The sequence below is a fragment of the Rhynchophorus ferrugineus genome, unplaced genomic scaffold (genome assembly GCF_030347505.1).
Source record: "Rhynchophorus ferrugineus isolate W39M unplaced genomic scaffold, kcgeb_rfMv2 rfM8, whole genome shotgun sequence".
Classification (NCBI taxonomy): Eukaryota; Metazoa; Arthropoda; class Insecta; order Coleoptera; family Curculionidae; genus Rhynchophorus; species Rhynchophorus ferrugineus.
The window spans coordinates 12,915,826-12,937,343 of NW_027472587.1; the positions used below are offsets into that span (position 1 = coordinate 12,915,826).

The 21,518-nt window shown below is 34.4% G+C and overlaps 2 protein-coding genes across 2 annotated transcripts; one reads left to right on the top strand and one right to left on the bottom strand.

Annotated features, from left to right (window-relative positions):
• Nucleotides 1-398: 398 nt before the first annotated feature.
• Nucleotides 399-6,711, top strand: LOC143200733 (uncharacterized). The gene is made up of 6 exons (XM_076411338.1): nt 399-549; nt 606-780; nt 4,163-4,346; nt 4,403-4,555; nt 5,976-6,170; nt 6,227-6,711. The coding sequence occupies exons 2-6, from the start codon at nt 676-678 to the stop codon at nt 6,415-6,417; spliced, it is 828 nt and encodes a 275-aa protein (XP_076267453.1). The 5' UTR covers nt 399-549; nt 606-675; the 3' UTR covers nt 6,418-6,711.
• Nucleotides 6,712-9,808: 3,097 nt separating this feature from the next.
• On the bottom strand, nt 9,809-18,862 carry Ir40a (Ionotropic receptor 40a). The gene is made up of 15 exons (XM_076411575.1): nt 18,755-18,862; nt 18,062-18,156; nt 17,119-17,214; nt 16,912-17,048; nt 16,691-16,856; nt 15,530-15,645; nt 15,383-15,476; nt 15,173-15,331; nt 12,880-13,039; nt 12,649-12,777; nt 11,041-11,141; nt 10,772-10,934; nt 10,479-10,575; nt 10,193-10,422; nt 9,809-10,140 (listed from the first exon to the last, which is right to left on the bottom strand). The coding sequence occupies exons 1-15, from the start codon at nt 18,804-18,806 to the stop codon at nt 9,941-9,943; spliced, it is 1,995 nt and encodes a 664-aa protein (XP_076267690.1). The 5' UTR covers nt 18,807-18,862; the 3' UTR covers nt 9,809-9,940.
• Between the last annotated feature and the right edge of the window lie 2,656 nt (nt 18,863-21,518).

Sequence of the window (21,518 nt, forward strand, 5' to 3'; positions counted from 1 at the left end):
CACCAAGCCCGGCTCCAATATTTTTGTTTCACTCAGTTTGGATTTAATTTTAGATCGTGTTAATTTTCAAGACATTATGCAATTCGACGTACAAAATACATATCTAATTGTTTATGCAGTTTAAAATATCATTTAATGACGCAATCATTCGTCATTACACACCAAATTATATCGGATTATCCGCTTCATTTCACTGAAAAATTAATGTAAATCAAGCGGACCGATTTCGGGAAAATGTCGGTATTTTTTTCGCGCGATGTTGGATAACGTAAAAATGTGCTAAAAATTACCAACAAACTCGAATGATTCACCGAAATGTAAACCATAAAATCTATCGGGTCAACTAACACGCAACACGTAACAATCCCAAGAAATATTACTTGTCACTGTCAAGCATCAGATCGGAATGATTTTATGACGAATCCGTCAAAAGGACAAAACGTCTCTTTTTAATTACAGTCATGAAAGCCATGGAGAAACAAAATTCTGTTTATAGCAATGACAACATTTTCCAAACTAAGAATGTCAAAATTTATGTAAGGCGTATCGGTAAGTTTTCTTCGTTTCCGACGATTTTTTGGCCGCTAATCCCATCGAAATTTTAGAAATTCCGGGAACAGGGGCTTTTCGTCTTCTTTTTTTATTCGTAAAATCGTCCTCCGGCTATGATCCAACATGAAGAGGATTGGGAAGGAACCGAAACTCTTGCCCAACGTGATGGAAGCCATTGCTAATTTGAAAGAAAGGCGGGGCTCTACACAGAAACAAATTATAGAGCACGTAAGTCTCACCTAATCACGACTAGAATCAAACTATTACCGAAACCGATCAAGTATAAATAACTAGTTTTCTTTTTTACTGTAGGTTATTTACTTAAATTTCATATTACACCGAACACCCGAGCTCATTAATTCACACATTGTTAGTGTGTCTTCGTCGTTATCACATATATCGATCGATATCCCTGCAAACTAGATTTAAATAAAATCACTAACCAAATATTTTAACCAAAACTATTTTTAACAAGTAATTGTAAAAATTTTAACGAAACATCACAGATTATAACGACAACAACATATAATATTTTTATTCCCAAATATCTTAAAAATTTCGGTAATTTTATTTACCAAGTACTTGAAGATTGGAATTTTTTGATTTATTAAATTTGAACTGCTATTATTACGTGATTTCATATAATCTGACCATTTTCCTCATATTAAAAATAGATTTAATGGGAAAAATTGGTACAGTATATGTTAATCAAAATATTCCCCATCATTCTCCACAATTTTCTCCCATATTTCTGGAAATATGGTGATGCCATGTCGAAAGAATGACGTGGGCATGGCAGCGAATCAATCGTCGATGAATTTTCGCATTTTTTCCAACATTTCGAAATTGTGTGCCCAACTAATCCATGCTGCATCAATCTGAACAAGCAGTTTAAATAAGTATCATCTGATAATTGTAATTCAATATTGTTCTTAAGGTCTAGATCTAAGATTTCAGATCCAAACTTACAAAAATTAGCGTCTGATGAACGAACTTTGCATACGTTTGAAATAGGGCCACAGTTTTCACATATATCACTAACATATACTAATTCAAATGTTATGTCTCTTTAACCTCCTGGTTATCCAACTGTTGTAGTACTTCAACGTGTTTATGCTAACGCAATCTCAATTTATGATGAATTTTTTGCAGAATTTTTCGTTTAATTTTTCTCGTAGGAAACATTTGTTTTGATAAGTTTGGATAACATTGACACTGGGTTTTGTTGTTTAACCCCATAGTTGGTTCACACTGGCATTAAAATGTATCATATCAAGTCCTGCTCGATATTAAAAGTGTATACACTTTTTACTTGAGTTTGAAATCCTCATGGTAGACTTCGTAGCATTTCACTTTATTGACCATTTCTTGACCCACACAGTAGTGTTATTGATAGTTATCTCTATGTTGCTACCTATAGGGAATAGAACAATATCACCAGCAAATCTGACCATTGATACACATTGATTTGGATATATCACAATATTTTATCAAAGGTTTGGGCCATGTCTAGAAATTTAGGTGAACAAATTGCCTTTTTAACTGACCCACAATTGACCGTTTCACCGTCAATTGTGGGTCGATTTTCAAAATCTTTTTTATTCGAAAGAGTGCACTTCCGAGGTGCCCCATTGAAACCAAATAATGATCTGTTGATGATGATATATATATATTTATATATATTGGCGCTATGAATATTTTACCTTCATCTGGATTGATGCAATATTTTTTACCTTTAGGGTTTGATTTAACTTTTTTCCATTATTAGTGAAAATCCGATTTAAAATAATCATTATTTTACAAATAGTTTATCGGTGATTTTCGTTCACTTGTTTTATTTATATGACACACAAATGTGTTATGAAACACATTATTTATTGCTCAGCAAATAACGTGGATAAATGTAAACATTACTAATAACGAATACTGTAACCTACGTATTTTTCCCAAACTGATACCACCAAGTGCAATGCATGATCTTGCCACCAAAGCGATTTAGTCTTTTTTATTGCTTGTAATTGTTCCCAAATTTTGACTCGACTGACAGTCAACATTTCTGTATCCGCATCTTCAAACGTTTTGTTGGTCGTTCTTTGTTTTAAACGTTGAAGTCTCAACATTTGTATGTGTGAACTTCAGTGAGTTCTTTCAATTGGTGAAAGTTCATTAGCCAATCAAAGTTTTTCTTGTCTTTTCTATTCTCTGTAAACGGTACATACAGCACTCAATTAATGTATTCCAAACGGTCATTGACGATCCGCACTCACCGCATGGCGGTGGAAGCTCCCTCTTTAGAAGAAATTCATGAGTGAACCTACAGTGGCCGATTCGAAGACGTATTAGGACCCTGGTAACTCTCCTTTCAACTCCCATAATTTATTGTTCTCTATCGGATCTCATTCAGTCTGATTCAGTTGCCTAAGGAACAGAACATCAAAGAATTTGAAATCTCTGGCCCATAAAGGGAAGGATCCCTCTGTCTTCACCGCTAGATAATCTGCTCTATCATTGCCCTCGATTGCCTCCTCCAATTTACAGTCTTAAGTCTTATAAAGACTTTCCAGGGAGCTCATTTATTTGTGAGCGATCACTATAAGGTTTATTTCTATATTCTTTATCTTTAGACTTTGTAGATGGCTAGTAGTTCAGGTGTTATATACCCAATAAAGTGAAAAGCTTGATGTGGTTTTCTGTTAAAGCTGATGTAAAAGAAACGCCCACATTGCTCTTGCATCCCTTCGTATAAATAAAACAAATGTTCAGATTATCTAAGAATTCTATTTGCTTTAAAAGCAAGCCAATACTGTGGGAGTCTTAATTCCTCTTGTGAAGATTCCTCATGGATAGAACGACAGTTACAGGTGGTAGTTGCTAGGGAGGTGATCTATCGCCAATAATGCAGACAGGAATTCGGACTGAATTTTGTGCAAGTTCCGAATCAGTTTTTAAACATTTTAAAGTCTCTTTTTTACCAACGAGGGTTTATCTGTACTGAACCAAATTTAACGTGAGCTCCAAACCACGGTCCTCTTTATTAAGCCTACCGACTGGCGAGTGACCGACTTACCATCCCAGAAGACATCCGATCATACCCAGCCTGGTTACTAGCCTGATTAGTATGGTTATTACTTGTTGGAGTTTACACTGTTTCCTATAAAGACATTTACAATTATAATTACAAACATAAAATGCATCCACGCCGCAGCAGGATTCGAACCCGCGACTATCGCAACAGTAGGACGACAGTCCTGTTGCCTTGACCACTGAGCCAACGAAACCGGCCGAAACTTTTTTTATTAAAGCATTTGCGGAAGTGGGAATTCCCCTCAATTTCCGAATATTTCTCCAAATAGTCTGTGATGGGGTATCTGGGTGCAATTTGCTGGTGAAACATCTCCACGATCTGATCATTCATAGTCTTACTATTCTCCTAAGTTCTAAGGTCCTACGTCTCTTCTATTGAACGAAATTTGTTTTGAGATTAATGACTAATGAAACCTGCTACAAAATCCGGAAAGTAATTACCTGGTATATCAATTAGTAACTTATATAACATCCGCAATACATGTACTAACGTGCAACTTATAAATAATTAAGACATTATTTGCAGTTGACGCATATATTGAAGAAATCCAACAACGGAATCCGAAATGTGACCATGCAAGTCAGAAGGGCTCTCGAACACGGTCTTCATTCCGGACTGATCAAGCAGAAGAGCGGAAAATACTCGCTGGGCTTGGATAAACGGGACTATGCTATTTTCCGGAGATTCAGACAAGTTAACGAGCCGATCGGTAAAGACGATAAGTTTTCGATGACCTACGTTATTGGAACCCGTTAATAATTTCAGAGTGCGGGAGGAGATCTCGCAGAGGCAGGGGCAGGAGAGGCAGGAGGGGGCGTAGACGTCGTAGCAGGAGGCGTTATGGGCGCAAGAGGAATCTGTCGGCAGAAAATGGTGCTTCGGACGACAGCGATTCCTCGCATAGTATCAACGAAGATGGTAAGTGATTGATTCGAATCGAATAATGAGCTGGGAAGTGGTAATTTGGTCTCTTTCTTGTTCAGTATATATAAAAATTAATTGCTGTTTATGATCGTAATCTATTTCCTTATCGTGGTGGAAATTGTGCGTCTGCAGAATCGCTCGATTTCATTGTGTCGTTCTAGCTGTTGTTCTGCCTGATGTGCACGATCTCGTTGCATTCTAAGCCTACCCTCTTCATTTTCCGCCACTATAGAACGCAATTGTGACAGATCAATATGACTATTACCAATTTCTGACTCTTGCATCAGTGCGCTTAGCGCGTGAAGTAGCTCGATGCATATTTAATTAACCTCAACGTTAGGTCGTATTTTACTTGGAATGGTTAATAACAGTGAAATACATTTATAAGGTACGCTTTACTATAAATAGTCACTTCATATTTCAAATTAACTCTTGATAAATGTTTACTCGATCGAAATTGGAATACCTAATTTTACCGTTATTACATAGTTCATATTTGATATACATGTCATTATTTTTCACTTGAGTTTCAAAAGATACTTACATTTTTATGTAAAATCGTATCGTCAAACAAAATGGAACAAATAAAGTTGTGATTTAAAAAAGGGGAATGTATTTAGGCTAATTGGGCACGAAGCTAATAAAGGGGTATGTCCAAAGAGCATCTTTGATGGTAAATCGTTCAAAAAGGCTAAAAAGAAACATAAAAGAACTTTTATATGTGGTTGTTGAGGGATACTAGTAATGAAACAAGTGCTAGTTCCAGCAGAACATACAGAGGACGCTGCAATATATGTTCAGCAAAAAGGCGGCAATCGAAGACTCAACGCACATCATGTCATAGAAATATTTGTAGATACCACATTACCATCATTTGCAATGATTGTCATCTTGGTGAGAACACCGATTCTGAAGAAAACTAAACCTAAGATGATGGTTGTTTAATTATTTGATCCCATGAAGCCAACTGATTTTATAATTTCGTTTTTGTTAATGTTACTAGATATTTATAGCTGGTTACAGAAACCTAAGATGATTTTTGTTCCTAATCTGGGTTTTTAATCCGTTGTATTTTTTGATTTTGTATGTTAGTTTTCATCTAAAGTTAAATTTCTTTTATTCGATAAAGTAATGTCCTAGAAAATGAAAAAAATACTTAATTATCAAAAATTAAGTAATATTGATTAACAAGTGTTATTTCTCTCTAATATAATCCCTTAGGGCTTTTAGGTTACGTGCAACTGCTGCCGTTACAAATGACGACGCGTCTGCTTGAAGGTTAATGAATGATTTCAAAGTACGTTATGAAGAGATATTACCGCTTCTAAAGAGTCCTTCATACAATTAAATAATGCATAACAAAATTGAAATAAATATGTTTTTTTGAAAAATACTCATAATTAAATCCTCTTAGATAACTCGGAACCAATGGATAAAGGCAGAAGAAGACGTAGACGAAGACGAGGCAGGAAGGGTCGCAGGCGAGGAAGACGCGGCAGACGTCACGCCACCGACCACGAGGTTAGCAGCGATTCATCGGTGTCTGCTCAGAACGAAACCTCCGGAACCGTACCCGCGGAGAAACGGAAATCCGACCAGGAAAAAATAGGTTAGCACGTCGCTCTTGATTTCGCAGCCCACGATGACGATTTCGATTTGGTTTAGATCACAACACCAAGAACGGCAACGCCGCTAATCACAACGGCAACAACCACAGCCAGGAGAATCATCAGTCTCTCGAAGAAGACGACGTGGAGTGCGGAAATCCCGACTGTTTATGTAACATCAAGCAGGAGGACGACTCGCCCAGGTGCATGTCACGCGAAGATTACTATCGGGATTCCTACCTGAACTGATGTCTCGAGTCCATCCGACCAACATCTCGACGTGGTGTAATGTTTTGGCAGGAGTGTATATCGTCTGATACGTCTAGTTAAAATTTTACGTCTTTTTTTTTAAATCGTGCATTGTGGAAGGTTTTTGACTTGGCACGGCGTGGCTCAAGATAACAAAAGGGGGATATATTTAAAAATTGATAAATTACAAATTTATATAATTATTTTCTTAAACGAACTGTGAATTATCTTGAATCGCTCTGTGCCGTAATGTAATACATGTATTTACCTGCATATTATATTTACATATCTCAATACAGTGTTTTATTTGTGTTCATTCATCTCAGTAACCGACCATCGTTTGGTTTAAACGTGCCACCATCGGCTGCCCAAGCCTCATCAGCAGGTAAACCTAGTGCCGATTCTTTTTACCACTAGTATTTTCCACGTTTTATTTTGTATCGTCAACAAATAAGGGTCACAATGTAAACACCACTGTTTCATTTCCTTTTACCTCCATTCACCGAGCCCATATAATTTACCCCCACAGCCCTATATCAGTGCTTGCTTATATTCTAATATTTTTCTTACTTGTGATAATGATACTGTCATGATTTGAGAAAAGATCAAATGATTTTAAGTCGCAGTGTTGAGTTGCCATAGGTTTTGAAGGAAAGACAAAAATACATTTTTTACAAATTCATTTTTCCAGAGTCTGAAAGCTTTAGCCAGGAAAACAATCCGGCAGGCGAAAGCTAAATGCTGGATATAATTCACCACCAATTTAAACCCCCCAAACCTCGACCCAAAATATATGGAAAACCCTTCGAAGTTTACAAGGTCTGTTAACATCTAAAATACCAGAGATGGTTGAAGGGACACGCTACATAGATGACTCTCTAGAACTGGCAGAACTCTTAAAACCAGGCAGGGCACTCCGAAAACCAAGAATCATTTTGATTACCAAGATGGTCCCGTTAATTATGATGAGCTCTCTCAAGCTATATATAGTAATATATAAAATTTAATAGAATTCAACGAATCAAAAAATTAATATTGTTTAATACACAATAAATAATATTTACTACTTAAACGGGGTTGAAAAATATGTAAACTAAGACCTAAGACACAGATTACTCTCTATGGGAAGCAAGTCTGAGATTTAAAAGTTTAAAAGACTAATTATTAAAGTACCGTTTATTACAATGATTGAAATGAATGGGTTCGACGTAACGCAGAAAAAGCAAAGTTATTCACAGAACATTTAGCTAACTGAATACATGAATAAATCCGTATGACATAGAACCTATAATAGATACAAATCACGTTTATCAGCCCGATGTAGCTGTAAATCGGGTAGTGATTTATACAATGGAAGTTGCCACAGAAATTGACCACAACCTCAATCCTAAAAAGGCTCCTGAAATTGATGATATTTCACCTGGGTTATTTAAAGAGCTACCACAAAAAGCAATCATCGTGCTGACATAAATATTTAATGCCTGTTTGAGACTGAAGCATATTCCTGAATTAACATATTCCTGCTCGAATAATTATGCTTAAAAAACCAATAGAACAAGTTGGATCTTACAGCCCTATTTGGCTTCTACCTACGATATCAAAATTAGTTGGAAAACTAAAAACCATTTATAGAAACACCAGATTTCCAATTTTGGATTTCGAAATCATCACTGGATAATCGACCAAGTGCACAAAGTACAATGGCAGTTGAAAAGATATTCGAAGAAAATAACAGATCAATTGAAAAGTCTTCGGCCTACCATAATAAAACACATTTTTTTTTTGGCAAAATTAGTTTTTTTTATTCAACATAATTCCCTTCAAGGGTGATACACTGATTATAGCGACCCTCCAACTTTTCGATACCATTTTTCTAGTACGATTTATCCTTTACTTCAAAATAGTTCGGCCTCAGTTTCAATTTCGGAGATCACCTCTTCATTCGACGAAAATTTCTTCCCAGCGAGCATTCTTTTGAGATCTGAGAACAGGAAATAATTGGTGGGAGCCAGATCTGGAGAATACGGTAGATGGGGAAGCAATTCCAAACCCAAATCATGGATTTTTGCCATCGTTTTCACTGACTTGTGACACGGATTGAATTGATGCATTGGTCCGTCTTGGTGAAGCAGCACTCTTTTTTTCTTCAAATGCGGCCGTTTTTCGGCGATTTCGTCCTTCAAACAGACCAATAATGCTATATAATAGTCGCTATTAATGGTCCTACGTTTTTCAAGGTAGTCAATGAAAATTATTCCATTCGCGTCCCAAAATACAGACGCCATAACTTTGCTAGCCGACTATTGCGTTTTCCCACCCTTTGGAGTGGGTCCATCATCTGTAGCCCACTCGGATGACTGTCGATTGGACTTCGGAGTGAAATGGAGTCATGTTTCATTCATTGTCACATATCGAGGCAAAAACTCGGGTTTATTACACTTGATAATCTTCAAACATAGCTCCGAATCGTCATTTCATCGTTGTTTTTGGTCAAAAGTGTGCTCGCTGCCACTTTGCACAGAGCTTTCTCATGTCTAAATATTCGTGAATGATATGATGTAGTTCAGTTCAGTCGATGTTCAGTTCAGTTAATATATTTAGTGTCTGCTATTTGATTCAATTTCAATTTGCGGTCATTCAAAATCATTTTGTGGATCTTTTTAATGTTTTCGTCGGTAACAACCTCTTTTGGGCGTCCACTGCATTCACTAACTTCAGTGCTCATTTCACCACGTCTGAACTTAGCATACCAATTCTTGATGGTTGATTTTCCTGGGGAAGCATCCGGAAACTCGGCATCAAGCAAAGTTTTAACTTCAGCTGTATTTTTCCCTTTACAAGGCAATATTTTATCAACACGCGAAATTCCTTTTTATTAATTTTTTTCACATTAACAAATGTTACTTCACTCGAAATGCTATAATTCACCAACTAATGATCCGACAACTGTCAAATTTACACACGCATCTTTTGAGGGTTAGGGCTAACTAAAAAACATGGATTTAATTCCAGTAGCGCCATCTATGTGTCAGGCCGGCGACTTTTCAATTGACCAGTTAAATACTGTCCTACATCATCCCTAGGCGTCTCCCGAGTATTTGACCGGGTACGGTATTTAGTATTAATTTACAAAATGAGAAAATTGCTACCCTGGATTTGCAGTAGACCGCATGTATATGTAACCTTCTTATATATGTTTTATAAGTAAGTTCTAGCATTTGATATAAATAAGGTATAATGTGTGAAAGGCTTTTAATCACAAAAAATATTAATTTACTCTAAAAAGTTATTTATTTAAAGAAAGAATTGGCGACTGGTTGAACGGCGATACGAAGCGAAACTGAGGGTAAAACAGACTAACTCATCTCACTCGTTCACCCTTTAGGTAGTCGTATGATATAACACATATTTCTTAAATTCGTGACAATTAAAAACTAAAAATATTAAATATCATTTTAAAGGAACTTATGATATTAAATAATCATTATTTGTGCTTGTTAATGTTTTAAATCCATTCAAAAGACTATTCAATATACTCTAAAGTTTGTATAAATGCTTCGCGCATAAAATCGTTATAAACTCTTCTAACATACATCCGTAAATCATTAAAATAACTAATCGTTTTTTTATAAAATATTTTTAAAACATTGCTATTATTCTTCTTTTTATTCTTCAAGCGCCTGCAGTGTTTATTACATATTATCTCGATGACTAATACCAACCCTAAAACGTCTTACATAATAAGTGTTTCCTAAAATATCCAACAATACTATACCCGATAAACAATTACCGACAATTAATAAATAAAATGCCCCTTGCAACATTTTTAAGTTGATGGGAGTCGATTTATCGCTATCCTCGATGGCCCTCACCATCTTGCTCTTCTCGTTATCCGGCAAATTTCCATGTTCAGCAGCAATCGGTTCCTGTTTCTGCATGTCGAGCTTTCTGTACTCATCCTCAGTCATCTTGGTTATAATACCAGCTTCGAATATAGCCATTAAACTGAAATAGTCACGCCTATAAAACCAATTTACTGCAATTATGGGAGAACCGCGTACATTTTGTTAATTTCTTCGATATATGGGCATCCAAGTTGTAATGCAACAGCTGAATAAGCAGTATTCAGTTTATCGCTTAAATGAAAACTTTTGGAACCTAAAAAATAAGTTGAGAATGATATTGGGTATTACTGTATTGTTGTATGTTATTATATTTTAATTATATCCTACACTAAAAAATACCGAATTTATCATTTTGTCAAAGTCTTACTATTTTTTGATCGCATCACTATTTCTATTAATCATGTCAATTTTTAAGTTTTAATTATAATAAACTCAATTTATTAACCTACCAAATCTCTGTATATCAAAGAACAACGTTTCTCTACCCGCCATCACAGCAACATTATTTCTGTTTCTTACTAGTTTTACTCCTTCTTCCACCGAGTCAACAACATATTTTTGTTGTTTCTTTTCCATGATATTCCATATATCTCCATATATGCCAGTTCCGTTCTAAAAATACCACATATTTATATTCAAAAAGTGTAAACCTCGAATAATACAATTGAGAACAGATATATGATATAGAAGATAAGGAGGATATTCATTTAAAACTCACCTCCAATAAAGAGAAAGAAGGACTGTGTTTCTCTACATATAAATAATAATTCATCGAAGACATTATATTTTTTAGTTGATATAAATTATTAATAGCTCTTTCTAGAATAAATTAAATTAGTGTTTAATTGCTCGTTTGCTTTTTCAAATTATTAAGGACTAATACTACCTTGGTTTTTGTTTTTCATTTTTTAGATAATTTTAATTAATACATAAAAACTTCAAGAATTATCTATTTGTATAAATAGTAGTAGTATATCTTATAGAACAGGTCAAATAAAAAGTCCCCAGCCTGACACATAGATGGCGCTACTAGAATTAAATCCATATGTGTTTTAATTAGCCCTAACGCTCAAAAGTTGCGTGTATAAATTTGACAGCTGTCGGATCATTAGTTTTTGAATTATAACGTTTTGAGTGAAACAACTTTTGTTATTGTGAAAAAAATGGATAAAAAGGAATTTCGCGTGTTGATAAAATATTGCGTTTTGACAGGAAAAAATACAGTTGAAGCAAAAATTTGGCTGTATCCCGAGTTTCCGGACACTACCCCAGGAAAATCAACCATCAAGGATTGGTATGCTAAGTTTAACCGTGGTGAAATGAATACGGAAGACGGTGAACGCAGTGGACGCCCAAAAAATGTTGTTACCGACGAAAACATTTCAAAAATCCACAAAATGATTTTGAATGACCGTAAATTGAAACTGATTGAAATAGAAGATACTCTAAAGATATCAACTGAACGTGTACATCATATCATTGATGAATATTTGGGTATGAGAATGCTCTGTGCAAAGTGGGTGCCGCGCGAGCTTAATTTTGACCAAAAATAACGACGAGTTGATGATTCGGAGCAGTGTTTGAAGATTATCAAGTATAATAAACCGGAGTTTTTACGTCAATATGTAACAATGGATGAAACATGGCTCCATAATTTCACTCCGAAGTCCAATCGACAGTCATTCGAGTGGACTGCACACGATGAACCTGTATATTGGATGCGCATAGAATAATTTTCATTGACTACCTTTAAAAAGGAAGGACCATCAACAGCGACTATTACATAGCGTTATTGAACCGTTTGAAGGACGAAATCGCCAAAAAACGGCAGCATTTGAAGAAAAATAATGTGCTGCTTCACCAAGACAATGCACCATGTCAAAAATCCATGAATTGGGCTTCCAATTGCTTCTTCTATCCTTCTTCTTGACTATTTTCTGTTCTCAGATCTCAAGAGAATGCTCGCTAGGAAGAAATTTTCGTTGAATGAAGAGGTGATCGCCGAAACTGAAGCCTATTTTGATGCAAAGGACAAATCGTACTACAAAAATGGTTTCAGTCAAATGGAAATCAGTTTTTATGCTGAATAAAAAAAATTAATTTTGCCAAAAAAATTGTTTTACTATGGTAGGCAAGGGACTTTTCATTTGACCTGTTATTTAGTACTAATCATAATTTCTTGCTATTATTTTCTGTTTAACTATTTTTTTTCTATAAAAATGATTTAGAAATTGTTCAATGAAAATCAGCTACATCTGAGAAAAAATTCCAAAATATCTTCATGGGATCCATGGCGCCATGGGAGTATAGTCCCTTAAATGAATACCTCTTCCTGGACGAGCCAAAAGCGATGTTAAATTCGCCGAGTACATGTCGATTATAACGTATGTTGTACAGAATGACAGTAGAACAATGAAAAAACGAGCTTTGTTACTGGCGTTGAGTTCTCGCCCTGCTAAAATTAAATATTATTTATCATATAACAAAATGTAACTAATATCAACCACTCTAAAACGCTTAAAATTAATGTACGGTTTAATTAATTTATCATGCTTACTTTGTTTTAGCAGAATTGTAATTGTAAACCATGTACAGTCGAAAAATAATCGAACGTGTGACCTTACAAGAAACTTTGGTTGCCAGGTGTTAGGTAAAGCAACCAAAACGTAAAATACTGGCCCAACCAAAATAAAAGTTACTCCTATTGCTGGCCAAACCTATAATAAAAACACTGTTGCAATAACGCGTGATCAAATACTTCATAATTTTTTGTTTTTTTTACTCTTTGTGATTCCACAATCTGCCCTATAGGCAATAAGTATTTCTGATGTCTATATTATATTTACATGGCATGCAGAAAATCACTTCATTAAGCGATCTTCTGTATAAAACATTATTTTAATTAATTACTCTTATTCTAAAGCCTATTCTAAAGTCTACATATGTCCAGTAATCAGATCAGGTGGTGTTAAACGTTTTAGTCTACGCACTTCACTATCACGTCGCATATTTAGCTGATTAGCGAGTACATTGGGATGCACTGACACTCTTTATTTTGGAACCGTTGAATGATTGATATATTAGATTAGCTAACGGTACCCCATAGTTGGATTCCATATGACCAAATGGGCTTGAGTATAGCCTCATACTGCAACACCTTGTTATCTAATGATAACTTGGATTTGCGTCCGATGAGCCAATACATTTGATATAATTTCAGTCGAAGTTGTTTTCGTTTATAGAGTACGTGCTTCTTCCTGGTTAGGCGTCGATCTAAGTGCATACCAAGATATTTAACTTGCTCTGCTGGGGGGAGTTGACGATGATTGATCTTCACTGGTGGACAGGTACTTCTACACAGGGTAAACGTTACATGGGTGGATTACTTCATAAAATAAAGTGCAAAAACTCCTGGTGTTTCTGGACATATGGCTTTATTTCAATTAATTAATCTACAAACTGCTACTTCTCCTTCTACTAAGAGATTCTTATATTTAGTGTCAAAAAATATATCCAACCATTATATGTTTATTTTAAGCTCAAAGATATAATATAGTTCCATTCTATCAGCAGAGGCTTAATGAGAGCTTTATCAAAATAATCCTAATGAACTTTAAATGGTGGACTGATAATTGAATTTATTGATTTTGTAAATTCATTTGGCATATATCCTCATACACCAATATCTCCTATTTTTTATTGCCTTTATTTTAGTTCCTTATCAAACCATCATATTTGGTGCTAAGAGTAAAAACCCAATATCTACAAGTGGTATCATCCATAACATGGTTCCCATAAAGTTCCACAAGAATAATGAATCTTTGTAAAAATTGTCGACATAAAGTAATAAGGGTGTAACTTTTTTAATAAAAATACATTTTTTAACAGCGATCTCATTAAAGAGTACTCTTGACTGAATATTGTCAACTCTAATCTAGCTAAAAAGAATGGTCAAGTTGAAGCCTATTTTAAGAACAAACATAACAGTTTCTATTCAGTAATTTTTTTAATTTCGTTCTTTTACCAAGATGACTAGCTAGAACCAAATGGTATTTTGTTCAAGCGTTTGTCACGTTTTGCGGGCAACAAGATTACTGATTACTGGATTACGACTGCGGTTGTCGTATTTGGTTTAACAACCGGGTTTATAGATGGACAGGGCTTTGATCAGAATATTATAGTGTTCTAAGACGCCTTCTTTCATGATCGGGATGCCTGGTTCTAGGTGGGTATTTAGGTGCTTCGTATACCATGGGGTATTGAGTAACGCGCGGAGTTTGCTGGATTGGAACACTTAGAATAATGCAAGTTGTCTCTCGCAGATGTACCTGTATCACACCTGTGCTCCGTAGAGGCAGACAGGATGTACCAGCACTTTGTACAGAGACGCTTTCTGGGGTATTGGGAGTTTGTTCTTCTGCAGAGGGGTGGAAATAGTAGGCAGTACACGCCATTGCCTTTGCAAATAATATGCTGAATTTCCACTGAATGCACCGTGTCAAAAATCCATGAGTTGGGCTTCCAATTGCTTCTTCATCCACCGTATTCTCCAGATCTGGCCTGGATCAGAATGCTCGCTGGGAAGAAACTTTCGTCGAATGAAAAGGTGATCGCCGAAATTGATGCCGATTTTGAAGCAAAGAACGGTCGCTATAATAAATGTATCACCCTTGAAGGGAATTATGTTGAATAAAAAAATAATTTTGCCAAAAAAATGTGTTTTACTACGTAGGCCGGGGACCATTTCAATTGACCTGCTATGAAATATAGCTATCACTGTGAAGAATTTCTTACATGTACAGCCACCTATTCGACGATAACTTATGCATATATCCAAATAATTTTCTTACTTGCCAACGAAATGGTCTGAGCAACGCCAAAGCTTCATTCAGACGACTTGGAGCATGAGTAACAAACGCCCCACTGTCAGCCAATGTTATGAAGGAGAATTCCACAGCTTTTGATCGTTCGTATGTGATTCCAACATCACCGATGAACAAATCGGCTTTCTGGAATCAGTTACGATATACAAAATCAATTTTGGCCGCATTTTATCATACCCTCTGCCATATTAATCCCAAAACTCCATTGAATGTACCGTTTTCCAAGATGGACGATCCCTGAATGCGTTGGAGTGGATCGATGTAATGGATTCTGTGATATTAAGGTTGAAAAAGACCGAATAAATTAAGTTAAAAAATTAATACCGAAAATTTAATTTCCTTGAAATCAGCTCTAAAATGCGATGGTCTCTCCCACCGATAACTTTAAAACTGCTGCTGGTACTACTGTTATAGTATTTTACAAAATTCCATGGAGGTTTCTGGAAATGTTTATTTAATGATTAGTATGTTAGGTACTTGCATGTATTTTGATCAACGATATCTATTGATGAAATGGTGAATTATCAATGAAAACAACGGTGAAATTAGATTGTTTTGACCCCAATAGTTTCTACCCAAAATATCACTGTACATTTAGTATTATTGACTTGCTCAGTGTATACAGGTGTTTACCAAGGAACGCTCAAAATGACATTTTCAACATTCATTACTTTTATTGTATGATTTATAGAGTATTCTATAGAGGTTTAGCTTAAATAGGCGAAACCAAGGAAATGTTTTGCGTGGTGCTACCAATGCAGTCACTCGTTTAAATTGCCTTACAAAGGCATTTGATTGGCTCATTTTTATAACGCGATTGTTTGCTTCTATGGTTACTTTCACTTTGTTTGTGACGCCATTTTTGTGTGCCTGATATAGAGTACCTTCAGCATTTTTGTGAGTTAATTATAATCGCTGTTATTTGATTATAATGTATCAAATAAGGAAAAGGCGCTATAGACAATGTTGACTACAATTTCCATGAGATATATAGTGTTCTCAATTAGGTTGCAGCTTTTTTATATTAACATTTAATTTTTAATCAGAAACAATGAGTAACAGGGTCAGAATCATCTCTCTGGATGGTAACTCTCGGCCATAGGTTACAAAGTCTTTTGTTATGTTTCAGAGTCACCAGTTTATTAACTGAGGTACAAATTTAGCGGTCTGATCGCCTTCTGAGTACCACTTGTCGATAGATAGATAGATAGATAGATAGAGCATGGCTTGGTTGTCACACTGTTTCGAACTGCTGAAGAAGTGCAAATTAGATCGACGAGTGACTGCCAAATCAATCGCTGTCAAACCAACATCATTCTTTCAACAGTGTATAATAATATTGTCACAAATATGGGAAAAAGTTATAGAAAATGATGTAAAATATCTTGATTAATGTTCTTACTCAATAAATGATTTTTTGAAATAAAATTGATCAAAGTGCATGCACCAGTGGTTCTATATACGCTTAAATAGACAAATATTTACATGTAATACTGGGACTTTGACGGTTCTTCCATGGAAATCTCTATAAACAGATTTCTTCGAGGGTAACGTAGGATGTGTGAAAAGCCCGTTATTTTGATTCCACCAGTTGATCAATCCGAGATTATGCTCTTTATAAGAAGTTGCTTGATTATAATATAGTCTAAAGCTGAAATATGTATTACTAACTGTTAACTGAAATTGCTATACAACATTTAACTTACACGTCATTCCTAGGATTACTCACGAGTAAAACTTGCATCGATTCGTGAACATTTTGGACGAAAATGTCAGTGAAGGGTTTCTGATTCCAGTTAAATATATAAAATATATTTCTTCTGATTAAGTTCCTATTATAAATCTATAGATAAATTCGTTAATTAATATTTATGTATTAATTAATATTAATATTAATTGCTAATAATACTTACCTCGATAATAATATGCTCATGTAATTTATGGGGAGTAAAAAACACAGTATATACGGAATGACTTTTATCCATCTTAGTTTGTATTGTTTCAAAATACTAAAAATAAATAAACAACATTGTATATAGGGTAAGAAAAAATATATATAATTAGAAAAATTGCTACTTTAAAATGATATAAAAAAAGCATTAGTGAAGAAGGTTAATTGTGACAAGATTATCCACACAAGTATATCAATTTTCACAAAAAAAATTAATAACATCTTTAATTATTGTAATTAATGCAAATACAATAGAAGACAAGTGACCTATTAATTTATAAATTAAGATTGTACTTTTAAATGACTCACCATTTATAAAGAAGACTTTCAAATCTAAAATCTCTAGGCTGTATATACTATTATACATCATTTTATTGAAGAAAATAATTGAAAACATCATATTTTTAACTACAATGATTTCGAGACGAATTAGATATTTAGAACCAATGATTACCATCCGATAAAACGTCAGTGAACTTAATATAGAGATAATTGCTGGAGAAAGTGATCGAATGCCATCAGAATATGCGATGAGCATAATACAATAATAACAATATTGCTGTTGTTAATTCAGAAATGTTGATTTTAATGTAATTAAAAAGAAGCCTTGGTCAATCAAAACTAACAATTCTAAAACAAAGAATTGGAAGCTCAAATGAAACGAAATCATCATGATAAGACACTATTAATTGTATTAAAGCATTTCATCGGAGCACTGGAAAAGAAACAATCTTTATATAAGCAAAAACTGACCAAATTATTTTTCCAATATATGCAAAGCAAAAGCATGTTGTTTTGGCAAAGCAATGGTTGGGGAAAGACGATAATATATACAATATTTCACAATTGAGTCTTCAGATAATGATATTCAATTAATTTTTCAAAAAAAACACACAGTAAAATACCTTTTCTTGCATCTCAGTTATTGTTAAATTGAATGCCATTACATTTATTTTCCCCATATTAAACCGTTTTATCAATAACTGAAGTAAATCTCTATCTAAAAATTACATGTATATATTACAAAAAAGTTGTAAAAACTAAATAAAAGTAGTTATATTTTATAATTGAAAGCATAACAGCTAAAAAACACCCTTAACGTATATAGTCTATTCAATGTTATTTTGTAGAAACATCATTTAAATTTATGACATCAAAACATCGCAATGTTGCCACATCAATTCTGAGTTTTAGTTCAGTTTGGCTTTGACATACAACAACATTCTAATCTAAATAAAATAATTGAACAAAATGCTGTTATCAAACATAATTTATTTTAACATTATGGTACATCTAAAGACTACAGTTAATTAAATAGCCACAATAGTTTATAGGTTAGAGGTATAACCTCTTATCACTATTGCTTTCAAGAATTTTGAAATTTCAATACAACTGACAACCGGACGACTTTAACAGGCTCATTCGTTTACGCAATCGAACTAATCAGACAGCATTGTATATCTTTTTAAGTAGAATAAAATGAGAAGGAATATATTAACTAATTCTGAAACGAATTTACAAATTACGGCAGGTAATATATCAAACATCTTGATGACGTTTATACAGAAAAACTTTGAATATACTGTAGGTTTGCTCACTTATATTACTGTAGCAAATAATGACTTTCATTTCATTAAATCCATGAATCATGTCGGATATGGCACTAATTATATCTCCTCCATAAGCTACAATGACTTGTTGTAATGGCTCTAGAAATGATGAAAGTTATTGAATGTATATGTATTTATTGAAATAAGAGTGATATAAATATATTAATCATCAAATAGTAGCGGCATTTAACTATGAAAAAAACATTTTATACACTGTATAACTACATAAAGATGTCCAAAATAATTTGTTTTACAATTAGCGATTAATATTTTCAAAACAAAGGAACGATCCTGCAACCAGCAGAAGACTACCAATAATTATTAAAATTATTGGCAAGTGTCTTATCAACATTAAACAAACACCTAGAAGCCTTGGATATGATAAGCGAAAAAAGAAAATTGTCTTCTTTATGAACCACAATCACTGAGAGGCGTTTTCCCATTTATTTAAAAGAAGAGATTCTTGCGACGAAGTACAAAAATCCTACACCATAGAATGTCCTGGGGTTAAACCAGTTAAAACCATCAAGATCACTAAAAAAGTCAGAGGAGCATCAATAACGGAATATATACTGATCCTAGTACATGTACAAGATTATACCAGATTTTGTTTTATAAAATATGAAATAAGGTTTCTTAGTGACAGATTGGAAGCTATACAGCTATTGGACAACACGCGGGTAATTAGAAAATTGGAGTTAACCAAACCATACAGACTTGTATAGTGTATAAGTGTTGCCCTTATTTATAGTTACTCTACTCATGTATCGACAGAAGTACAACAGAACAATGATAATAAATGAATTTGTAATTTAGGATTATACTAAGCATATGTAATGCAATTAGTAATTTTAAAAAATAAATGTAATAGAAAATACTAACCATTTTTAGACAACGGAATGATTTTTTGTGAACTTAAATGTATAGAACTAAATAATAGCAACATACATAATTTCGACATCGCTGCTACTGGAAAACAAAAGGAAACCAACACTGAAATTTATTAAATGCATGATATTTGACATATTGACATTAAAACATGATATTTGCGCTGACCTATGAATTACTAGGTTAAACGTCAGTCACAATGTAACCTATAGCAATAATTAATAAGCTTTATGATTTTAAATGTTTCGATAAATAACTTATTAGCGGGACTGACGTTAATAATCACTAAATAGTATGTAACAATGGAGAGTCGACTTCTAAACATCGCAATAGCTCCAGACAATGCTGACGAACACTCACGTAATATAATTTTGAGGCATCTTTGATTGACAAGACACTTAATCTGTTATATTCCCATAATTCGTATTAACTTCTTCAATAAAATCTGATAGATGGTCAAAAAAATGATCTGCCATTGATACAAGATTTTCATCATCCACTAATATAAATTTAAATTCAAAATCCTAAAAAACTATTGTTCACAGTCATTCCCCAGATTGCCTGATGACTTGAGTAAGTATCTATACCATTGAAAAATAAGCAAAAGTTGAAATTAAAGTCGTTGACAATAAAAGGAAAGTGAGGCCTTAATCCTTCAGTTAGACTGATTGCATACAGATATTATACAAATACTACCAGATGTACCAGGTATACCTAACAGAATTTGCTTCAGTATGCAATGTAATGATTTGATACAATCTAACAACTGATTAACACAATTTATTCTACTGATATCAAGCTTCAAAATTATATATTTCGTATTTTGCGAAAGTAACACCGTTCTAGATTTATACCCCCTTCAAAATGTTACGTTTTGTACCTAAAATTGTGCATTTGCGGCACGTATTTCTTCTTATTTAACAGGTCTATTGAAAAGTCCCTAAGCCTCAATATATGCGTGTATAAATTTGACAGCTGTCGGATCATTAGTTTCTGAATTATAGCATTTTGAATGAAGCAACTTTGGTTATTGTGAAAAAAAATGGATAAAAAACATTTCTTGTGTTGCTATCTTGCTTTTTGAAGAGAAAAAATACAGTTGAAGCAAAAACTTGGCTTGATGCCGAATTTGTGGACACGGTTCCAGGAAAATCAACCATCAAGGATTGGTATGCTAAGTTTAGACGTGGTGAAATGAGTACCGAAAACGGTGGGCGCGCTGGACGCCCAAAAGAGGTTGTCACCGACGAAAATATTTAAAAAATCCACAAAATGATTTTGAATGACCGTAAATTGAAACTGAATGAAATATGAAATAGCAGACATTCTAAAGATAACAACTGAACATGTACATCATATCATTCACGAATATTTGGGTATGAGAAAGTTCTGTGCAAAGGGGGTGCCGAGCGAGCTTACTTTTGAAAAAAAAACAACGACGTGTTGATGATTCGGAGCAGTGTTTGAAGATAATCAATCGTAATAAACCCGAGTTTTTGCGTTGATATGTGACAATGGATGAAACATGGCTCCATCATTTCACTCCGAAGTCCAATCGACAGTCATCCGAGAATGCATACGATGAAAATGCTCCAAAACGTGGGAAAACGCAACAGTCGGCTAGCAAGATTATGGCTTTTGTATTTTGGGATGCGCATGGAATAATTTTCATGGACTACCTTGAAAAAGGAAGGACCATCAACAGCGATTATTACATAGCGTTATTGGACCGTTTGAAGGATGAAATCCCCCCATTTGAAGAAACAGAAAGTGCTGCTTCACCAAGACAATGCACCGTATCACACGTCAGTGAAAACGATAAAATGATGATGATGGTGAAAAAAGAACGCTCGCTGGGAAGAAA